Below are 23,374 nucleotides of genomic sequence, written 5' to 3'. Positions count from 1 at the left end.
ATCTTTAAATCGCAGCCCCGCCACCTCAAGGCCCAATCCAAGATGGCGCAGCCTCGTGGAGAGGAAGAGTTCAGTGAAGACTCGCAGTCTGCATACGAGGAGGAGGTAAGGGATGCAGCCCCAGCTGAACACCCCCTCACACTGACGGCTATGATGAAAATAGCAGCAGATATTAAGGGCACATTTTTGTCTGCCATTACTGAACTGAAGGCCAATATCCTATCCATCTCATAGAAATTGGAGGGGGTGGAAAAAGCAGGCGCTAGGTGGGACAAGGCCATCTCACGCCTGGAAAGAGTCACAGACTCTCACACAGGCCATCTAATTGAAATGAAACGACAGTTATAGGACTTAGACAACAGGGGGCGAAGGAATAATATTAGGGTGCGAGGCATCCTGGAATCCGTTGAACCGGGGAATATCCCCTCTGCTTTACAATATGTGTTTAACGAACTGCTGGAACGCCAAACTGACACCCAGATTGACTTTGTACGGGCTCACAGGGCTTTGAGAGCGAGGCCGGCGGATACAGCTTCCCCCAGGGACGTAATCTGTTGCCTTTCTGACTTTAAATTGAAGGAGGAAATTATGGCTAAAGCAAGACGCAATGCTCACATTACATTCAATGACACGGAAATATCCATTTTTCAGGACCTCTCCCCTATAACTTTAAGCAACAGGCGTGCACTACGCCCCCTGCTGGAAGCATTACGCAGACAAAATATTCCCTACAAATGGAAATTCCCTTTTGCTTTGAATGTGACATTTCAGGGCAGGCAGCTATACTTGCGCATACCCAATGACCTACAGGGTTTCTGCCAGGATGTCCAGATCCCACTGGTAGACTTGCCTGATTGGTACAGGGAATTTTACCATACTCTGGCACCTCAGACCTCCCGGGCCTCTCCTCATTCTACCCCTACTAAACATCCGTACAAAAAGGGGAAATTCCAGAAACAACCAGTTCCGGGCACAAGCGCTACACTCAAACACTCCAACAGCCCCAGGGCACTGCAGCTGGACCCGGGCCAAGAGTGATGGGAGATCTGCTGGGGTAGATTCTCCCAAGGATTAAGCATTCCATAGATGTCAATGGTTGGTAAGAGATTCTGGACGCAAGTGCGGTTGTTTTTTGTTTGCTCTCCTTTTTGTTGCTATGCCTTTATTTTGTTGTTGTCAATATCCCGCTAATGACTTAGAGGGATACCTTTCATGCTCAGCCTGTTACATCTGAATCCAACAGACAGCCTCCTGGCCGACCACTCCCTTAGTAGTTGAGAATCGGATGTGCTGTCCCTAACACAAAGGGTCTGCAAGGCAGAGTGTCCCCTGACGTATATGGACCTAAGGTATGCACCTTCTTTTTTACCTGGTCAGTGGAGGCCCTCTACTAGGTACCTGGGAGCTGACTTCTGCTTTAGAACCTTGCTAATTTTTACCAGCAGGCTTGAGGAGAGTTCTCCTCCTGAGCTACAAGGGGGTTTGACCCACACAGGACACTCTCTTTCACAACGAGGATTGAGGACCAGGTTTAAATAATGCATGGACACCATTTATAGACTGCCATTGCCTGGCCGATAAGGAAGGGAGTTGGGATATGCCCACGCTCCTATTGATTGATATGCTCTGTTGAACTGACCATGCTGACGAAAGGTGACAAGCAAACATAGCTTTCTGAGTCTACAGGTTAAATTAGGTTTACACCTCCTCCGGGGTCATGGTTACGGTTGATGTTTATATTATGTATTGGTTCAGTTAAGCTTGTTATAAATTGGAGCTGGGGGTGGGCGGGAGAGCGCTGGCAGTTGTAAACAAAGCAATTTTCCCAGCGTGACTGGGAGCTTGGCTATGGGCATTGCTCTGAGTGATTCTCCCACTTACCCCACAGTGGGTGCTGTGGATCGGCCCCTTGGACGACTCCCCTTTTATTGTCGGGGGTTGTCGCTGAGGGGGTAATCTACAGCCTCAACTTACAATACTCACCCCTAGGGGTCATCACCTAGGGGTTAATTACTGAACGCTCTGACCCACTTCCTTAGTGTCAGTTAGTGGGCTCTCCAACCCTTTCCCTCCTTCCCTTTTATTTACTCTCTATTACCCCACCCTCTTCTTGCCCCCCCTTTTTTTTCTTTTTTCCTCCTCCTCTCTCTCTTCTCCCCCTCCTCTCCGCTACCCCATTGTACACAATGATTTACTCTGCTTTAGGCAAGAATCCTATGGTGATATCACATAATGTACGTGTTCTTGCAGTAAGCGCATTTTAGGGCAAATTCCATACCCAAAATGACAGACCGTTATTTTACCAAAGCTTTTCATGCAACTAACTCGGACTCAAGGACAAAATGGGTCTCAATACTGCTGGGGAGAGACTCTGAATTTGAGCTCACTCAGCGGCTGGCAGACCCAGAGGGACGGTATCTCCTCCTCAAGGGAAAGGTCGGGGGGCTCCCCATCACGCTGGCGCGAGCGTTTACTTCCCAAATGTGGCACATGTGAGCTTTTGTCAAAAATTGGTAGATGAGCTCTCCTGGTTCACATCTGGTTGTATAATTCTGGGAGGGGATTTCAATGTGCCATTGGACCCTCTCCAGGATACTTCTAATGGTAAATCAACGATCACCTACCGCAAACTCAAGAAAATTAGAACAATGCTGAATACACTGACGCTGAGGGACTCTTGGCGGTTCATACACCCTCAGGGTAGAAACTATACGTATTTTTCCGCAGTCCGCGACAAATATACTCGTATAGACTTTCTGTTTGTAACGCAAAGAGACTTGAATAACATGAGGGAGGCCCATATAGGAGCAAGGTCAGTTTCTGACCATGCACCAATTTCTTTGACACTTCAACTGCAGACAGCACACCAGAAGTCTAGTGGTTGGAGACTTAACTCTACACTACTGACTGACCCAACGACTCTAGATCAGATCACGGAGGCCATACAGACATACTTTTGAGAAAACACCACCGATGATGTCTCCCACCTTTCGGTTTGGGAAGCGCATAAATGTGTCCTTAGGGGTAGACTGATAAGCTTAGCGGCACAGAAGAAGAGAGCAGCAGAGAAAGACCTGAAAGATGCATTCGAAATAGTGAGGAACTTAGAGACCCAACACAAAGGGTCGACGGCAGCTAGACTGGCTGAAGACCTTTTGCTAGCACGTAAAGCCCTACAGGAAAAACTAGATTTACAAGCTAAACGAATATTATTTTTCCGCCGCCGTTTCTTTTATGAACACGGGAACAAAAACAGCACATTTTTGGCAAGGGCGTTGAGAGACGTCCGCGCCTCCAACACTATCACCCAGATTAAAAATAAAGAGAATAAAGCAATTCATAACAGACTGCATTGCATCGGAATTTCATAACTTCTACTCAAAACTGTACAATATCCCACCCCCACATAAACCTGCATCAGTAGAAGGGCCGAGACACCAGATCATAGAGCAATACCTACAACAAAGTGGCTTGCCAAGCTTGTCACCCTCCGACGCGAAAGAAGTTGACAAACCTATTGGGGCATCAGAACTCATTCAGGCGATGAAAACCTTAAAACCGGGGAAAAGCCCTGGCCCGGATAGCTTTTCAGCCATTTATTATAAGACCTTTGCACCCCTGCTGACGACACCTTTACTAAACGCGCTGAACTCTCTCACTACACCCCAGAAACTCCCACCCACCTTTAACTTAGCACACATTACAGTACTCCCCAAACCCGGAAAAGACCCCAAATCCTGCTCCAGTTACAGACCAATATCTTTGCTCAATTTGGACATAAAGCTCTTGTCTAAAATTATTGCAACCAGACCGAGCAGACTTTTACCTGAGCTCATTGGCCCGGAGCAAGTGGGTTTCATGCCAGGGAGAGAGGCTCGGGACAATGTCACCAAGGCCGTGAATCTCCTACATAATATCAAGGGAGTGCTGTCGAGGGCCTTCTCCTGTCCACAGACACGGAGAAGGCCTTTGACAGGGTGGCATGGGACTTCATGTTTGCAGTGTGCAGGCAGGTGGGATTCCAGTCCAACTTGTTGGCCTGGATCTCGGCACTATACCGGCACCCGATGGCCCGCTTAAAAATAAATGGGACCCTCTCAGAGCCAGTGCAAATACACAAGGGCACGCATCAAGGTTGCCCCTTGTCCCCGATATTATTTATTCTCACGCTAGAACCGTGTATTCGCACGATAAATGCCAACTCATCGATCAAAGGTCTCTCGCTAGGACAAACACACTTCAAAATATGCGGATGATCTCCTATTCGTCCTTACACAACCTCATATCGATTCCCAACCTATTGAAAGATTTTGAGGTATTTGGATACCTTTCTAACTTCAAGATTAACTAGGAGAAATCCGAGGCGCTTAATATATCCTTAGGCCCTAGACGCTTGCTGACTGCCAAATCTAATTGTCCTTTTAAATGGGTAGACCATAGACTCAAGTATCTAGGGGTCTGGCTCACACCGGACTCAGCCTGTACACACAAAACTTCCAGCCCCTTTTACTTAACCTGCGTCGGGACCTCCAAGCATGGCATCTCAAGCCATTATCATGGTTCGGGAGGGCAACGGCAGTCAAGATGACGATACTACCCAGGGTGCTGTACCTTTTTCACACCCTACCCATTAAACTACCCAAAAAGTTTTTCACCCAACTGGCTGCAATACTGAGAGACTTTATATGGGCCAGGAAGAAACCCTGTATTAGCATATCAACCCTGACTTCACCAAAAGCTAAGGGGGGGGGGGGGGGATTAATCTACCGAACTTCAAGCATTACTATTATGTGACGCATCTGGTGCGAATACTAGACTGGAACTGCCATGCCACTGCTAAAGACTGGGTTGAGATAGAAAGCTTGCAGACGGAGATTCCACTGAGGTTCCTGCCATGGGTCACTAAAGACGCATGCCCAGCTGCCTTAGCATCACATCCCACGATAGGGCCAACTCTGGAAGTCTTCAGAGCAGTCGCACAACAATGCAACCTGGCCTCCACTCCAGATCCCTTGACACCTCTGATCCACAACTCTGTGTTTGCGTCAGGACACACCACAATATCTTTTCCACATAGAGCCGATAAGACACATGTGACCATCTCTCATTGCGTAGAAGGCAGTAGACTCAGGACCCTTCACGAATTAACAAAGGACTTGCAGGCAAAACACTTTACACACTGGCAATATAGGCAATTACACGATTATGTTCACTGTACGGTGAACAGACAACATTTTCTGAGAGAACGGACCTGGTTTGAGCAATTGTGCATCACAGGAGAACCAGTGAGTAAGGCAACTTCCTTGGTTTACAATTGGCTACAAACCAATGGGACAGACCAACCAAGTAGGCATAAACAGGATTGGGAAAGGTCTTTTACAAAGACCTTCACAGACGAGCAGTGGGGTAATGCATGCATATTAGCACACAAATGCTCCATCAGCACTAGCGCTCAGGAGACTGCATACAAAGTACCGATGAATTGGTACTTCACACCAGTCAGACTGAACAAATGGTACCCAGAAACATCAGAGACTTGCTGGAGATGTGGCACGGCCAAGGGTGATATGATGCACATTTGGTGGGACTGTCCGAGCCTAAAGGGGTTTTGGGAAGGGATCTGTACCCAGATCCGAGCCATAACAGAGACGGGTCTTGACCTTACACCTGAGTGTTGTCTGCTGCACATATCCAACTATTCTTTGGGCAAGTACAAAAAATCGGTTGTTCGTCATATGCTGAATGCGGCCAAAGCAATCATTCCTAGACACTGGAAATCTCCACACTCGCCTACCATAAGAGAATGGTTTCAGAGGTGGATTCGCTATACAAGATGGATGAAACGGTAGCAATGGCCTCAGAAAGGACCGATAAATTCCATAAATTATGGAGACCTTGGTTTACTTTTAAATACTCAGACGCCCTTGCGAAATTACAAAATGGCTGATCACATAGGATAGGAGTGATTTCTAGATTCACTGGAACCCAGTACTACATAAAAAAACAGAAGCTAATTGACCTGATTTATTTGTATTCATATATGTATACCATCGTGTAGATATGTATACTGTTATACTTTTATTTTTACATTCAACCCCACCTGCAGGTAGAGAGACTATTACCCCACATTCTCTGTTACATGTCACCCATATCCTCCCCCCCCTATGTTTTTGTTATCTGCTCCCCGTTTCTCTGTTCCCTCTTCCCCTCTACCCTACCACCTCGTTGCACCAAACCTGCCTCCTGGTATAATGGTGTGTGGTATATTACAACCTACTATTTATGGGTTGTATTGCCTAGACACTTACAAATCTCCCCCCTACAACTGAATGTATAATGGTGCATTGGTCAAAGGGGGTACCCAGCACTTTTTAATGCTCCGTTTATACAGAGGTATTAAAGGATATGCGCATTTGAACTGATACAGTGGGCGGTACTCTGTTTCGGACTTTATGGCAGAACAATATGTTGTATATTACCTTATGGGCTTGTGTTAACTGTTATACTTGTATTGTTATGTCAATTGACTCAATAAAAATTTTATTGGAAAAAACAAACAAAACAAAGCTGTGCCAGTGAGCAGCCCCAAACAGACATTTAAATAAGGCCTCTGGATTTTCTTAAAAGCTCACAAGTAGGGATGGCCAAACGGTTCGCCTGGCGGTCGTTTCGCGGCAAATTTCAGCTGTTCGCGGTCCGCCCGATCGCCGGACTATTGCCGCCGTTCGCCCGGCGGACTTCCATGTTTACTGTGTACAAGAACTTTGACCTATGATGACACATCCATCATGGGGTACAGGAAGCCAATTGAGACATTACAGCATATGGACACTTGGACATTCCCCCTAACATATATATAGACCCGATCCAGCGGCCGTTTTACATTCTTTTGTATGTCACTATAGGGAGAGGTTGCTGTGTGGAGCAGGGAGAGACTGCAGTGACCCAAATCGCTAGATATTAGGTCCACAAAAGTTCTTTTAAGGACTGGTATCATGGTATAGGTGTTAGGTGTAGTGCAGGATATAGGTTTGAGGCACTGCTGTGCTAGTGATTGTTGCAGCAGCCTGTCTTTTGTCAGTGTAGAGCAGTATTTCTCAACTCCAGTCCTCAAGGTGCACCAACAGGTCATATTTTCAGGCTTACCGTTATTTTGCACAGGTGATTTGATCAGTTATATTGCCTTAGAAATTACCACAGCCGTTTCATCTGAGGGAAATCCTGAAAACATGACCTGTTGGGGTGCCTTGAGGACTGGAGTTGAGAAACACTGGTGTAGAGAGAGGGACAGGACACTATGTGCAGCAGGGACAGTCAGTTTAATCATTAGCTGTTGCTATTAGGTCCACAAAAGTCCTTTTCAGGACTGGTATGGTAAAGTAGTACAGGATATAGTTTTGAGTGCTATTCAAGTTATTGTTCCAGCAGCCTGTGTTTTGTCAGTTTAAATAGGGACAGGCAGGAAGCTGTGTGTGGCAGTGAGGGACAGTCAGTTTAATCAGTAGCTGTTACTATTAGGTCCACAAAGGTTCTTTTCAGGACTGGTATGGTAATAGGCTTGTACACGTATAATATTCTTTCTTCCAAATATAGAAAGAATATTATACTTGACTGCTGCCCTTCTGCTGCAGTAGTCCTTTATGAGTATAGGGACTGAGGTACAGTCTGCTAATCATTCACAACCTACTAGTTCCACAAAGGTCCTTATAAGGACTGGTAAGGTATAGGGTACTACAGTACATAGGGTTGAGTGAGGTACAGTCTGCTATTTCTTAAGGACTGGTATAGGTCCACAATATATATTGAGGTGCACTACTGCTGACTGCTGCCCTATACTGCAGCAGTCCTTTATCAGTATAGGGACTGAGAGTTTTGTCACAGGGTAATTTAAAAAAATGACAGGCAGAGGAAGAGGCAGGCCCTTCCGCAGGGGTGGTAGGGGTAGGGCAGGAGCAACAGGCTTGAGCCAAAGTGGGAAGTTGCAGAAGATGCGTTCAATTACTTTAAAGGACGCACCAGACATGGTTGAGTGGCTCACTCAGCCTTAAGCCCCATACACACTATCAGATTATCTGCTGAGTTTTTCCTTCAGATTTACCAAAACCATGTAGTAGAAGGGCCTGCCTGACTGCATACACATTGAAACTCCTAAGGTTTGTCCTCATATTATATGGTTTTGGTAAATCTGAAGGAAAAACTCAGCAGATGATCTGATAGTGTATATGGGCTTAACTCTTCTGCACCCTCCTCATCCTCTCGATCTGCACCCTCTTCTTCACTCTCTATGTGCACCCCCAAAGACACTACCACCAACAACACCACCACATACCTTCCGCTTGAGTCACAGAAATTAGTTTCCGATCCATATCAAGACATTTCTGATGCGCAGCCACTCTTGGCATTGGATCAGGAAGAGGTGTTAGCAAGAACCGCCACTCAGCAGTCTGACGACAGTACCCAGATCAACCCAAGGAGGAGGTTGGTCCCCGGTGTTGCTGCCTACTCCGAAATCTCTACTTATAGCGGTGGGGAAGGTGACGTTGATGATGACGTGTCTAGTGATGTCACGTGGGTGCCCACAAGAGAGGAAGAGGAGGGGAGTTCAGAGGGAGATATGGACCAGCAGATAGGGAGGAGAAGCAGGAATAACTTACATTGCACAGGAGGGACAAAGCAGACTGCTAATGTATCAGGAGCGAGGCATCAACCATGTACGGTCACATCTGGCGCTCCCAGGACGCCGGCACATGGCTCCGCAGTGTGGGCTTTTTTTAACGTGTCCTCTGCTGACAATAGTGTTGCCATCTGCAATCTTTGCAGTCAACGCATTAGTCGCGGTAAGCCCAACACTCACCTAGGGACGACCGCCTTAAGAAGGCACATGAGCAGCCATCACCGAGCCCAGTGGGAGCAACGGAACACACAAAGCCACACTCCAGGCTCTCTCCGTTCAGCCTCGTCTTCTACTTCTCCTTCTCCTCTCTCGCATGTAACCCGTGGCACCCGTGTAGATTTGGTTTTACCGCCACGGATTGCATGCAGGCCTGGCTCTTCTTCTCCTCCTCCTCCTCCTACTCCATCCTCCTCCTGCTCCTCCTCGGCTGACTCCTCCTTTTCCGCTGCTAGCGTCTCTTCCGCTGCACCGCCCAAACTCCCCAAAACCTATTCGACATGCCGGGTGAGACGTTGCCATGCCGTGCTGAGTCTGTTGTGCCTGGAAGCCAAGAGCCACACTGGCCCGGCACTCCTTTCAGCTTTGCATTCACAGGCAGATCAGTGGCTAACACCGCTCAATTTGACAGTTGGTAAAGTGGTGTGTGACAACGGTGCCAATCTGCTTAGCGCATTGAAACAGGGCAAAATTACGCACATGCCATGCATGGCACACGTCTTAAACTTGGTCGTGCAGTGATTCGTTGTCAAATACCCTGGGGTCCAGGACATCTTGCGGCAGGCAAGGAAAATCTCGGCCCATTTCAGAAGATCTTACACGGCCATGGCTCGCCTTGCTGACATTCAGCGGCGACACAATCTGCCGGTCAGACGTCTTATTTGCGATTCCCCGACGCGATGGAACTCAACCTTCTATATGCTTGATAGGCTGCTCCAGCAGAAACGTGCAGTTAACGTCTACCTGTATGAACTCTGCGGCAGAACAGGTTCTGGGGAGCTGTTTTTTTTTTCACCGCGCCAGTGCCTACTTATGCGCGACACATGCAGACAAACTGGTCAGTCGCAGCCATGGCACCATCAGTGACATGGTACCTTATGCCTTCTTTATGGAGCGTGCATTGCGTTGTGTCATTGATCAAGCTGTGGAGGAGCAGGAGCGGGAAGATGAGGAAGTCGCAATGCTGGATGAATTCCCAGGGGGGGCTACTCTATCTGAGACAAGTGAACAACGGGAGTCTGAAGAGGAGTCCGAGGAGGATGGTGCCGGGGCGGATGAGGAGGAGCAAGAAGAGCATGCTTTAAACCTTTCTGGGATCCCTGTTGTGCGTGGATGGGGAGAGGAGAATTTAGAGGACGACATTATCCTGGATGATGAGCAGGAGCCAGGCCACCACACCGCTTTCAGTTTAGTGCAAATGGGGACCTTCATGCTCCAGTGTTTTAATAGGGACCCCCGTATAAAAAGCATAAGGGTCAAGGACCAGTACTGGGTGGCAACGTACTTCGACTCGCGGTACAAACACAAAATGGCGGAAATGTTACCGCCGTCACAGAGGGCTGTCAGAATGGAGCACTTCCAGGCCTTGCTTTGAGAAATGCTGCATTCTGCTTTTGCGTGTGCTGGCAGAGGAGCAATTCCCCCTCCCAGAGAAGGATTTGCGGGTACCAATCCAACAGTGCCTGCAAGAAGCCGGTTTGAAGATGTGTTGGTGACTTCTGATATGAGGTCATTCTTTCTGCCGACCCATCGACAGGTGTCATCCGGATCCAGCATCAGGGAACGCCTAGACCGTCAGGTGTCCGACTACATCGGGTTAATGGCCGATGTGGACGCTCTGAGGAGTGATGAACCCCTGGACTACTGGGTGGGCAGGCTTGACCTCTGGCCAGAGCTTGCCCAATTTGCAATCGAACTGTTGGCTTGCCCCTCATCCAGTTTCCTGTCCGAAAGTACGTTCAGCGCAGCAGGGGGGATGGTGACCGATAAGCGTACTCGCCTAGCTCACGACAGTGTTAACTACCTCACATTTCTAAAAATGAATGAGGCATGGATCTCGGAGGAATTCAACACATGTGACCAGTAAACCATGTATATGTCTATAAACAATTTTTTATTCGAGCACACAAACCTTCTTTCTTCATTTGGCTCACTTTCTTGTCCAAAAAAAGCACACCGTACTATATGCCCGTACCCTCCTGTTTGAAGAGGTTGAGCGGTGTCATATTTCTATTGGGGCTGCTTATTATGAGGGGCTCCCACCATCCCTGTGCTGTGCTGACTTCCTCCTGCTGCTGCTTATTATGAGGGGCTCCCACCATCCCTGTGCTGTGCTGACTTCCTCCTGGAGTTGTACCTCTGCTGTGCATATTATGAGGGGCTCCCACCATCCCTGTGCTATGCTCATTATGAGGGGCTCCCACCATCCCTGTGCTATGCTCATTATGAGGGGATCCCACCATCCATGTGCTGTGCTGACTTCCTCCTGGGGCTGTACCTCTGCTGTGCATATTATGAGGGGCTCCCACCATCCCTGTGCTATGCTCATGAGGGGCTCCCACCATCCCTGTGGTGTGCTGACTTCCTCCTGGGGCTGCTTATTATGAGGGGCTCCCACCATCCCTGTGCTATGCTGACATCCTCCTGGGGCTGCTTATTATGAGGGGCTCCCACCATCCCTGTGCTGTGCTGACTTCCTCCTGGGGCTGTACCTCTGCTGTGCATATTATGAGGGGCTCCCACCATCCCTGTGCTATGCTCATTATGAGGGGCTCCCACCTTCCCTGTGCTATGCTCATTATGAGGGGCTCCCACCATCCCTGTGCTATGCTGACTTCCTCCTGGGGCTGCTTACGGTGCAGGTGTCAGTGCTGTATATCATGGTGCTGGTGTCAGTGCTGTATATCACGGTGCTGGTGTCAGTGCTTTATGTCGCGCTGCTGATGTCAGTGCTCTCCATCACGGTGCTGGTGTCAGATCACTTTATCACAGTGCTGGTGTCAGATCACTTTATCACGGTGCAGGTGTCATTGCGGTATATCACGGTGCTGGTGTCATTGCTGTATATCACGGTGCTGGTGTCAGTGCTGTATCTCACGGTGCTGGTGTCAGTGCTGTATATCACGGTGCTGGTGTCAGTGCTTTATGTCACGCTGCTGATGTCAGTGCTCTCTATCAAGGTGCTGGTGTCAGATCACTCTAGTATGGTGCAGGTGTCATTGCTGTATGTCATGCTGCTGATGTCAGTGCTCTCTATCACGGTGCTGCTGTCAGTGCTGTATATCACGGTGCTGGTGTCAGTGCTTTATGTCACACTGCTGATGTCAGTGCGTTCTATCACAGTGCTGGTGTCAGATCACGGTGCAGGTGCCATTGCTGTATGTCACGCTGCTGATGTCAGTGCTCTCTATCACGGTGCTGGTGTCAGTGCTGTATATCACGGTGCTGGTGTCAGTGCTGTATGTCACGCTGCTGATGTCAGTGCTCTCTATCACAGTGCTGGTGTCAGTGCTGTATATCACGGTTCTGGTGTCAGTGCTGTATATCACGGTGCTGGTGTCAGTGCTGTATATAACGGTGCTGGTGTCAGTGCTGTATATCATGGTGCTGGTGTCAGTGCTGTATATCATGGTGCTAGTGTCAGTGCTTTATGTCACGCTGCTGATGTCAGATCACTCTATCACGGTGCAGGTGTCATTGCTGTATGTCACGCTGCTGGTGATCATCTCCTACACCCTCTTTTTTGCCTACCCTGACCTTCCCTCTCCTCCATTGCCTTCATGCGCTCCACAGTCCTGAATTGTCACAACAATTTCACATATAAAAAAAGAATGCTTGTAGTTGTCGATCCCAGATTCACCTCATACATGTGTTATGTCATTGGCCATGTGGTGGGACTATGTTTGCACAGCTAGTAATTATTTTGTGGCTGCAAATTTGACCTGTAGGTTTGCAAAGTTCGCCTCCCATTGGAGTGTATGGGGCCCGCCGCGAACGTTACGGTTCGCAAACTATCGGCCACGTTCGCAGTCCGCGTTCACGAAACGTCCCGTCGGAAGTTCGTCCATCACTACTCACAAGTACACATTATTTAATGTATTTTGTACTGTTTTCAGGTTCTCTGTGTTGCCCTGTTGCACAAGAAATGTATTGACTTTCGTAACCTTACATTCTGTAGGCAAATTAATCTTAGACCAATACTAAAGAGCTAATCTCCTTTGTGCTAATGTTTTGCATTGCAATCAACATATAGAAAGAGAAATAAAAAAGCCTTGACATTTTCTTTAAATGTATATTGTGTACCAACCAACTTTTTAAAACGTACAGTAAGCAGGTCTTCTTCAATGGCAGTGTTATACCGCGTACACGCGATCAAACAATCCAGTGGTAAAGTTTTTTTACCCAGAAGTCCGGACTCGCATTTCGGCGGACAGTACGGCTGTGTGTGTGCCAGTCCGCCATACTTTTGAAATGAATGGACTTTTCCTGCCCGGAGAAAAGTCCGCTCATTTTGAGTGCGGCTCCAGGTAGCCAGGACCAGCGAAGGAGGCGTCGCTGGCCCGTCACCTGGTATGGACTTAAAGTGGAATCCCTACGCCAAAACGGCATGGGGGTCCCCCCCAGGTCCATATCAGACCCTTATCCGAGCACACTACCCGACCAGCCAGGAAAGGGGGTGGGGACGAGCGAGCGCCCCCTCACCTCCTGAGCCGTACCAGGCCCCCCACCCCAAAGCACCTTGTCCCCATATTGATGAGGACAAGGGCCTCTTCCCAACAACCCTGGCCATTGGTTGTCAGGGTCTGCGGACAGGGGGGCTTATCGGAATCCGTGAGCCCCCTTTAATAAGGGGGCCCCTGGATCCCGGCCCCCCGCCCTATGTGAATGAGTATTGGGAACAATGTACCCCTACCCATTCACCTGTGAAAGAAATGTAAAAAAAAAACACAACACACAAGGGTTAAAATAGTTTATTGCACAGCTCCGGGGGTCTTCTTCTGTCTTCGGGGGTCTTCTCGCCGGACTCCTCCAATATCTTCTGCTAGCTATTTTACAAGCGTAGGAGCCCGGCTTTCTTCTTCGCCGCCGCCCTCTTCTTCCGACTTCGGGGGTCTTGTCCCCCTCTTCGGTTCTTCTTGCCAGGCCACCGCGCCTTCTTCTAGCTCTTTTACAAGCGGTGGTCCAGTCTTCTGTCGCCGCTGCCGCCGTCTTCTGTTCTTCTCTTCTGGAGATGTTGCCTCATCGCTGTCTCTGGTCACTGACAGGACAGGCGACATGCAGCGACTTATATAGGGACATCACCGGATGATGTCCCCACCCATTATGATGTCACAGTCTCAGAAGAAGCCGGGCTCCTCCGCTAGTAAAAGAGCTAGCATAAGATAGCGGAGGTGTCCGGTGAGAAGACCCCCGAAGATGGAAGAAGCCCCCCACGAAACTGTGCAATAAACTATTTTAACCCTTGTGTGTTGTTTTTTTTTTTTTTTTTTTTTTTTTTTTTTTACATTTTTTTCACAGGTGAATGGGTAGGGGTACATTGTACCCCATACTCATTCACATAGGGTGGGGGGGCGGGATCCGGGGGGCCCCCTTATTAAATGGGGGCTCATGGATTCTGATAAGCCCCCCTGTCCGCAGACCCCGACAACCAACGGCCAGGGTTGTCGGGAAGAGGCCCTTGTCCTCATCAACATGGGGACAATGTGCTTTGGGGTGGGGGGGCCGTGCGGCCCCCCTTCGCCAAGGCACCCCCCTATGTTGAGGGCACACGGCCTGGTACGGTTCAGGAGGGGGGGGGCGCTCGCTTGTCCCCACCCCCTTTCCTGACCCGCCGGGTAGCATGCTCGGATAAGGGTCTGATTTGGACCTAGGGGGGACCCCCACACCGTTTTTTCGGCGTAGGGAACTCCCCTTTAAGTCCATACCCGGTGACGGAGCTAGTGACGCCTCCTTCGCTGGTTTCGGCTACCTGGAGCCACGCTCAAAATGAGCGGACTTTCCTCCGTGTGTGTGGGCGAGTCCATTCATTTCAAAAGTATGGCGGATAGTCCGGCGGACTTAATCCGCCAGACCTAGTCCGCCGAAAAAGTGCCGTGTGTGGGCAGGTAGCTCGTTCGGAAAGTCCGGCGGTTTGTCTGATACGTGTGTATGCAACATTAGTTTAGGGCTCAGGGTGACAGACATTTTGCAGGCTGGGACATGTGTTCAGATGGTTTCTACAGTGCACTCTGTAAAACAACCTGAAAACACAAGTCCATGCAGTAGGTACATGTACAGTCTCATAAGAGGCCATCTACTGCTCATGCATGGCTATTGTGGAGCTTTGAGCAGTAGACTTGCTTTCTAGTTTTACCATTCATGTGAATGTGCTAATGAAACAGATGGTGTTAGATGACTTGTATAAAAATAGTCCTTCTGGAAAACACCTTTGTGATCAAAATTCCTATACTTTAAAGTTGTAAGGGTTTTTTATTTTAATTTTTTTAAATAACAATATACATCATACTTGCCTCTACTGTGCAGCTCATTTTGCAGAGTGATCCCAAACATCCTCTTCTGGGGTCTCCCGGCGGCTCTCGCGGCACCCCACATCAGATAACCCCCCTAGGAGAAGCACTCTCCAGAGGGGGTTACCTTGCGGGCATGCTCCCGGGTCCAGCATTCAGCGTCCATAGCCGCTGAATGTATGGTTTTGGCCTGGCGCCCACGTCATTGGATTTGATTGACAGCAGCATGAGCCAATGGCTGCAATGCTATCAGTCTATAGAAAATCAAGAGCCGAGAACCCCAGGCAGAGATGGCGCATCCTTCCGGGTCAAGTTCCAGGGCTCAGGTAAGTAAAATGGGGGTGGGGGGGGGGGGGCTGGGGAGCCGTTCACTGCCAGTTGTTTTCACCTTAATGCATAGGATGCATCAAGTTAAAAAAACACTAAGTTTTTTTGTGTTTACCTTCATGCATTCTTATTATGATTAAAAAAAAAAAAAAAAAAACTTCTGTGTTCAGCTCCCCCTAACCCCTGCTTCATACTTTCCTGATCTTGATCCAGTGCTGTGACCGAGAGCAGAGGCACTCTCATCTCTCTCTCTCTCTCTCTCTCTCTCTCTCTCTCTCTCTCTCTCTCTCTCTCTCTCTCGACATGGAGGAAGAGAGTGTGTGGGGGGGGGGGGGGGGAGCTGCGTTGTGTTTGTCAGTGGACACAGTGTAGCTCAGGATCAAGTCTGCATGGGTGCCTTCATTGCAAGTGGCTTGCTGTGAGAGCACTCAGAAACTGGGGCAAGCCAGAAGTGCTAGTGGGGGAGCCTGGAATAGGAGGTAGATATGACATGTTTGTTAAAATAACAAATATTATTCCCTTTACACTATAAAGAAGGTACATTGTTTACATCTCTGGATTATTATATATGTAAAAAAATGAAATACAAATGATTACAAGCATTTGAAATCCTGTGCCATTACTTTGTGTATGAGTCAATTTATTTCTTTCCAGCCGAAATGTGGTTTTATCCCATTGTCTGCTTACACCACTAAGGAGATTAAGAAGAAGATGTGTCGGTTTTGTATGCACCAACATCTAAAGGTGAGTGTCTGAAAAATTCTGCATTTGAAACAAAGATGGGTGTCACTACATAGCCTACATGTGGCACTCTAATTCACTTAGACTTTGCACTAATAATGTTACTATTAAACCATCTTGTCAGTTTGGTTGCTAGTTAAACTCCTTTGGCAGGAGATGTTTTTCCCTAACAAATATGTTCTCTTAATCGTACTGTACAAGAGACAGGACTTGTAATTCATAGACCACAGGTTATATGAAGGCTACCTTCAGGTGATAGGATGCTGATAAAAACTTGCTAGAGCTGCCCATAGTGGGCACCTATATAACCCTTCCCTCTCCGCGAGACTCTGATTATTTGGTACTGTTTTTAGGTAATGGACCATTATTTATTTATTTTTATTTTATTTTTCTCTTCTGACACTTAGATCTAAGATCAAGATCTTAGAACTGTTTGCCCTGAGCTCTTTCAGTTTCCAGTTTGGTACCTATTTGTGTTCTCTCAGGGACTGTACCCATACCCCACTGTGTGCGGCTGGCCTATGTGTGCTTCAGGTATTGGATTGTGTGTTACATGTTCAACTTAGCATGCATTGCAACATTTAGTTAGCCACAGAATGCTTTACAGGTCCAAGGCAGTGGTCCATTTTATGTTGACACCGCTTGGCTTTTAATAGGATAAATTACAGTGCATAGAACACTATGCAGTTTGGTAGGCAGAGGAATGTATGATTTTTCACTTTATTTAAATTAGTTTTTATTGAGTTTTCAAGATCAAACAAAGTTACAAGGCTTCAATATATGTATGTACTTGTTATCAACTAGCGTAACTATACAGACAATCAAATTTACATTATGCAGGTACAATCTCATACAAATATGTTTGTTTCCCAGCTAGACACCATCACCATTCTGGAGTGGCGACGCCCTCCCCACACCCAGCACCCCAATGGGATCTAGCTGTGCCCTGGTGTGAAGCATGACGCCCCCCCTCTATCTAACCTCAAGGGGATTCCTCCCCAAGGGAAACCTCCCCTCTCCATGAACTTGTAGGTGCCTTAAGCCGGTCAGTTATAGACCGTTGCCAGAACTGCAGATGTACCATAGAAAGGTTTTTTTGTTCCATTAAGGTGGTCCTGTATACTTCCTGGTAGGTAGTATAATTGAAACATTTAGCAATAAGGGATAAATCATAAAGGGTAACATAAAAAGAACAAGTAAGAAAAACGGTAACTATTGCTGACTGCCTTCTCCCCCCCCCCTCTCCTCACTCCTTCCTGAAGACTCTTACTATTTAGTAAATAAGCTTGAATTACACTTCTAGTAGTGGATATTCATTTAACCAATATTTCCAGTTATCATTAAATTTTTGGAGAGTCCTGGTTATAGGCCAGGGTTTTTTCACATTGCACAACACTTTGTATTCTTTTAATAGTATCTGATACATTAGGGGCTTTATTCGACTTCCACAAGTATGAAATAGTCATGCGGGCTGCAGTGAGAATCTGGATTACCACAGTACGAAATTGTTTAGGTATAGTTCCTATACTCAAGTGAAGAAGGGCTAAGTCTGCTCTTGGAGATGTGAAGAAACCTGTAATTTTGGATATGAGGGAGAATATGCTGTTCCAGAAGCTACATAGGCTTTTACAGGACCAAAATATATGGTACATGGACCCATACTCCCCACATTCTCTCCAACACTTAGAATCTGCAGCCGGCAAAATCTTAGAGAGTCTAGAGGGAACTAAATAGCTTCTATTGGACATTTTCAGAAAGTTGTCCCAATGGTTGACACATTTGGAGGCTCTAAATGTTGCTTGTCTGGCCTTTTCCCAATCCCCAACCTCAAAGAGTGAATTGAGATCTTTTTCCCATGTTAGCATGTAAGATGATTTAACACTGGTCACACTAGTCTGTAGATACGCATAATATCTAGAGATGCCCCCTCTTTTGTGCGGTCTATTATTAAGGCCCCGCCACAAATCGTCATTCACCTTTATGCTATCCACGGGAGTGTATTTAAGCAAGTGTCTGACCTGGAGTGTTTCATAGTGGTTATATGTCGGAAGGGTAATGGACATGTCCGAGACAAATCTAAGTCCTTTCTGTATCCATGGGAGAACCTTAAGTGATGGGATTAGATACTCTAAAACCGAAATTGGGGTTGTGTCCACAAGGTAATCTTGTTGTGTAGCCTGAGCCTGATGGGCTGATTCCCAAGCATGTACGGAGGCCTTAATGGCTGGTAGATTTGGCATATGCGTCTGGAGGCCCGTCCTATTAGCTAATAATAGGGAAGGGAGATCCCTCGAATACGTGAGGGCTTCCTCCAGGCCCACCCACAGTTTAGTGGATGGTGTTCGAACCATGCATGGAGCTGCTCCAGGAGTACTGCAGTATGGTACAGATGTAGAACTGGTAGACCTATCCCACCGTATTTTCTTGGTTTTTGTAACAGTGAGAATGGGATTTTAGGGATCTTTCCTTGCCAGATGAATTTTTTTAATAGTTGGTCGATCTGCTTAAAAAAGGTAGGTGGAAGCACAGTTGGCACTGTCCTAAACAGGTAAAGTATTTTGGGAAGTGTTAGCATTTTGAATGCCGCTATGCACCCTAGCCAGTTGAGTTCATATTTGGCAATACGTTGGGTGTCTAGGGTGATATTGTGTATCAATGGTTGGAAGTTGACCTTATATGTGTTGGAAGTAGGGGTTGTCAAGGTTATACCTAGATAGGGTAATTTATAGTGTTCCCACACATAGCTAACCTACAGAAACAATTTCCCTAACATAAGGGGTGAAATGTTAATTGGTAATATAGTAGACTTGGTTGCATTTAGTTTATAATAGGAGATGGCACTAAATTTAGTGAGAATGGACTGAACCGCAGGAAGGGACACCTCTGGATTTGTGAGGGTCAGCACCACGTCATCCGCAAAAAGGCCGATTTTGTGATGCTGATCCGCCACCATTATTCCCATAACCTTCCGACTGTTCCTAATGGATTCAGCCAAGGGTTCCATTATGAGTGTAAAAATGATAGGGGACAATGGGCACCCCTGCCTAGTACCGTTGGTTATTTGAAAGGGTGTAGATAGAGCATTAGAGGTGTATATATATGCCGAGGGGTTTGAATAGAGTGCCAAAATAGCAGATTGTGCCAGACCCTGTATGCCGAACCTATCCAGGGTAGCTCATATCCCCAGTGCACCCTATCAAACGCCTTCTCGGCATCAAGGGCCAAGAAGGTAGTAGGTGTTTTCCGCAATTCCACAATGCAAATTTAATCAAGCATGCGGTGGGTGCCATCTGGGGCCTGTCTACCCTGGACAAATTCCACTTGGTTAGGTTTGATTAATTTAGGAGTAAGGCTGGCTAGTCTATTTGCCAAGACTTTTGCATAGATTTTGAGGTCGAAATTCAGTAATGAAATGGGGCGGAAATTTTGTGGGCAGTCTGGGGATTTACCTGGTTTAGGGAGTGTTACTATTACTGCTCTCAGCATTTCAGACTGAAATTCCCCCCTAGACGCTGCTTGGTTAAATAGTTTGTCTAAGTAAGGAATCAGACTGTTATGCAACATTTTGTAATATTCTGCAGAAAATCCGTCTGCTCCCGGTGACTTATTGTTAGGTAGATTTTTAATAACAGCCAGAATCTCATCTTTTCCCAAGGGAGAATTTAGCATTTCAAGCTCCTCTGCAGACAGCTTTGGCAGGGATACCGAGTCTAGAAATTCAGCTATCAATGAATCTGAGGGTTGAGGGGTTGTAGGGTCTTTAGATAGATTATATAGGTCTGTATAGTATTTACAGAAGGCCTCAGCTATGTGGTTTGGATGGAAGACTTTGGTATGGGTCACCGGGTCAATAATAGAGGTCAATTTGGATTTTAACTGCCTTTGTTTGAGGTAGTTGGCTAAAAATTTGCCTGCCTTATTACCTTGCGAGTAATGTAAGGCTTTAAACCTCCTCAGGACATTAGCATGGGAGGTCCCTATTAATTCTTTGAATTGGTTTCTAAGGGTGGTCAACTCCTGTAGTTTATCCACTGCCAAGTCGGATTTGTGGTGAGATTCTAGCTGTTTAATATTCGTCAACAGTACAGACATTTCCATTGATTTGCGACTTTTTTTCCCTGGCAGCCAATTGAATCATTAATCCCCTAACATAGGCTTTGTGAGCACACCAGACAGTGGAGATAGGCACGCCCGGTGTGTCATTAGTTGCAAAAAATTCCTGGATCTTCAGTTCAAGATCTTTTTTGAAAGGCTGCCTGGAAAAAAGATTTACATTATTACCCCAGAGATAAGCTGGCTTGGAGGCCTGAGCTTCTTGGACAGTTATAGAGATAGGTGCATGGTCCGACCATAAAATAGAGTGTATCTTCGCCTCCGTCACTTTGGATAAAAATTGGATATCAGTAAGAAAAAGGTCAATTCGGGTATAAATCTTGTGAGGGGCTGAAAAAAAGGTATAGTCCCTCTCAGAGGGATTGAGACATCGCCAAATGTCATATAGATCTTCCTTATGCAGAAGTTGCTGCAGGTTGGTGCGCTTATGGGAAGTAGCCGTGGTGTCCAAGCGCGCATTAACTATTGCATTAAAATCCCCGCATAGGAGAAGTGTCCCTTTACATACTCGTTGGACCTTCTTAAGTAGTTTCTTCACGAAAGCAATTTGGTGCGTATTGGGTGCATATGCATTCACCATCGTGTACGTAACATTGTTGATATCGCATACCAAAATAAGATACCTCCCATTCTGGTCTGGGATACAAAGGCATAAAGTGAAAGCCACTGAGTTCCTCACTGCTATTAAAGTGGAGGGCCACCCTGAAAAAAAAATATATTAAAAATTACACAAAAATCTAAAAAATAAAACATTTTTTTTTTTTTTTTACTTACCAGAAATGCCTGTTGCTAGGCACATAATCCTAATCTTCCTCTTCCTCCTCCGCGCAGATCTTCTGGTCTTCTCTGCTCGTCGCGTTGTCTTCTGGGTAATGGGTCAGGCTGTGTTCTGGGAACTGTGTGTTCCAGAACACAGCGCGTCCCATTCACAAAGCGCTGCGTGACTCCCGCATGCGCAGTAGGAAACGGGCAGTGAAGCCGTAAGGCTCCACTGCCTGTTTCCCTTAGAAGGAATGGCGGCAGCGGGACCCGAGAGCCGAGGGACGGGTCGGCCTCGGTCGGCCGACATCGCGTGCGCCCTGGACAGGTAAGTGTGCTTATTAAGTCAGCAGCTGCAGTGTTTGCAGCTGCTTTTTTTTTTTTTTTTTTTTTTTTTTTTTTTTTTTAAACTGCCCTCCTCTTTAAGGTACCCCTTTTCTTGACAGGAGCATTAGAAGTAAAAATGTGCGGGAACAGCTTATTTGTGCATTTAGGAGGTTTAGAGGAAGCAAAGTGGGTCTCCTGAATACAGAGAACATCGCCATTCAACGTTCTGGCTTCCTGCCACATCGCTTTCCGCTTGAACGGACTGTTGAGGCCATGGGCATTCAGTGAGATAAACTTAACAGACACATGGTTGGAGGTGAGAAACTGAGTACCTGATAGCTAAGAAATCTTCAGTGTTCTGCCAGCAGCAGGGGCGCAGGCTGCGTTCCATAGGTTTTGGGCACTTCCGGAGATCACAGATGGGGTTGAAGGTGTCAGCATGAGAACTTGTGAACAAAAAGAAAAAAACAACAAAAACAAAAAAGATGACATGGTAAGGGTATAAAAAGAAACAAGAACAATATCAGCGGTGTGAACTGCTAAATCAATTTGGGGGTAACAGCTCGTATGAGCCACTGGGTTGCCGGTGTTAATGCTTAATGCTTATGCACTCACCTCGTACAGCAGGCGTGAGGGTCACTCAGGAGCATTATTCCAGAGTGGGGCAATTTTTGGCGGTGAAGTGCCTTTCGGTGCCGTTTGCTGGTCTGCTGGTATTAGTCCCCAGGCCTCGGCCAGTTGAAACCCTGAATCCACTTTAAATACAGTGTGACTCTTGCCTTTCCAAGTAACCAGTAATTTGGCAGGGAAGCCCCAACGGTAGACCACCCAATGATTTCTGAACAGCTTGGTGAGTGGGGCAAGCTTGCTGCGTGCCTGCATGGTGTATTTCGATAGGTCAGCAAACAGTTTTTTTTTTTTTTTAAATGTATGTTTATTGAAAAATGTTTAAGCATTACAAAAGAATTGCAAATGCGGTGCAGTAGTCATTAACATTGCTAAATATGGCATTGGCAACATCTCACAAATTACAAAAAAGTAAAACAAAACAGGTATAAGTTCCATACGGGAAAAAGAGGAGGATACACCATATATCTGTACACAGTAACATTTGCATAATGAAAAGGAAGAAAAGAAAAAAAAAACACATGTATGGGTAGGGGCTGATATGATATGATACCCCCAAGAGGTTGCCCTAGAGAGGGTTGGTAAGGGGGATGACAGTGGATTCAGGGTTAAACAAGGGAGTTATCCCAGGGATCCCATATCTTAAAAAATGTAGGCAAGAAATCATGAACTACTGCCGTCATATGTTCCAACCTACGGATCTGAGCAATGGATGAGACCACTTGGGCTTCTGTAGGAGGTATAGGGGATAGCCAATGGGCCGGTATTACTCTTTTGGCAGCTAGGAGTATAAAAGCCATCAGTTTTTTTAGCATATTTAGGGATACCCGGGACCGGAAAGGCCTAGTAAATAGTGTGTTGGATTCAGCGGGATAGCTCTCTCTAATACTGATTGGAGTAGGGATTGAAGCATAGACCAGAACGGCGTGATCCGTGGACAATCCCAGAAGATATGGTAGTGCATACCCACATCTTGTAGACATCTCCAGCATAAATGGGATAGTGGGGGATCATATTTATGTAAAACTTCAGGAGTCTTGTACCAAAACATCAACACTTTGTAGGCAGTCTCTTTCTGCTTCACACATCTCGAAACTTTGGAGATGGAAGTCCAGATCTCCTGCCATTGAGGGAGAGATATAGGAGTGGGCAGAATCTTGGCCCATTTCCGCATATAGAGGTGAGATGCCAGAGTTGGTGGTAGTGAGTCATGGAGAATCTTGTATATAGAGGATATGAGACCTCTCTGATGAGGACCCTGGGTACACAAGACCTCAAAGGCATTAGGTTTCTCTAGGCTCAT

The 23,374-nt window shown here is 46.8% G+C and overlaps 1 protein-coding gene across 7 annotated transcripts in view; it reads left to right on the top strand.

The window, feature by feature from the left end:
• IPPK (inositol-pentakisphosphate 2-kinase) overlaps positions 1 to 23,374 on the top strand; it is a 1,165,378-nt gene that overhangs the window by 480,017 nt on the left and 661,987 nt on the right. For 6 of the 7 annotated variants that reach the window (XM_077452466.1, XM_077452469.1, XM_077452468.1 and 3 more), the window contains one exon: positions 16,159 to 16,248. The exons of the other annotated variant lie outside the window; for it this stretch is intronic. In XM_077452466.1, coding sequence (XP_077308592.1) covers positions 16,159 to 16,248 — 90 coding nt within the window. The remainder of the gene's footprint in view (positions 1 to 16,158; positions 16,249 to 23,374) is intronic. 7 annotated transcript variants of the gene reach the window in all.

This window comes from Lithobates pipiens, unplaced genomic scaffold (assembly GCF_037356315.1).
Source record: "Lithobates pipiens isolate NorthernLeopardFrog02 unplaced genomic scaffold, aLitPip1_a1.2 Scaffold_23, whole genome shotgun sequence".
Lineage (NCBI taxonomy): Eukaryota > Metazoa > Chordata > Amphibia > Anura > Ranidae > Lithobates > Lithobates pipiens.
Note: the sequence above shows the minus strand (reverse complement) of the source record. Positions and strands in the feature narration are given on the sequence as shown.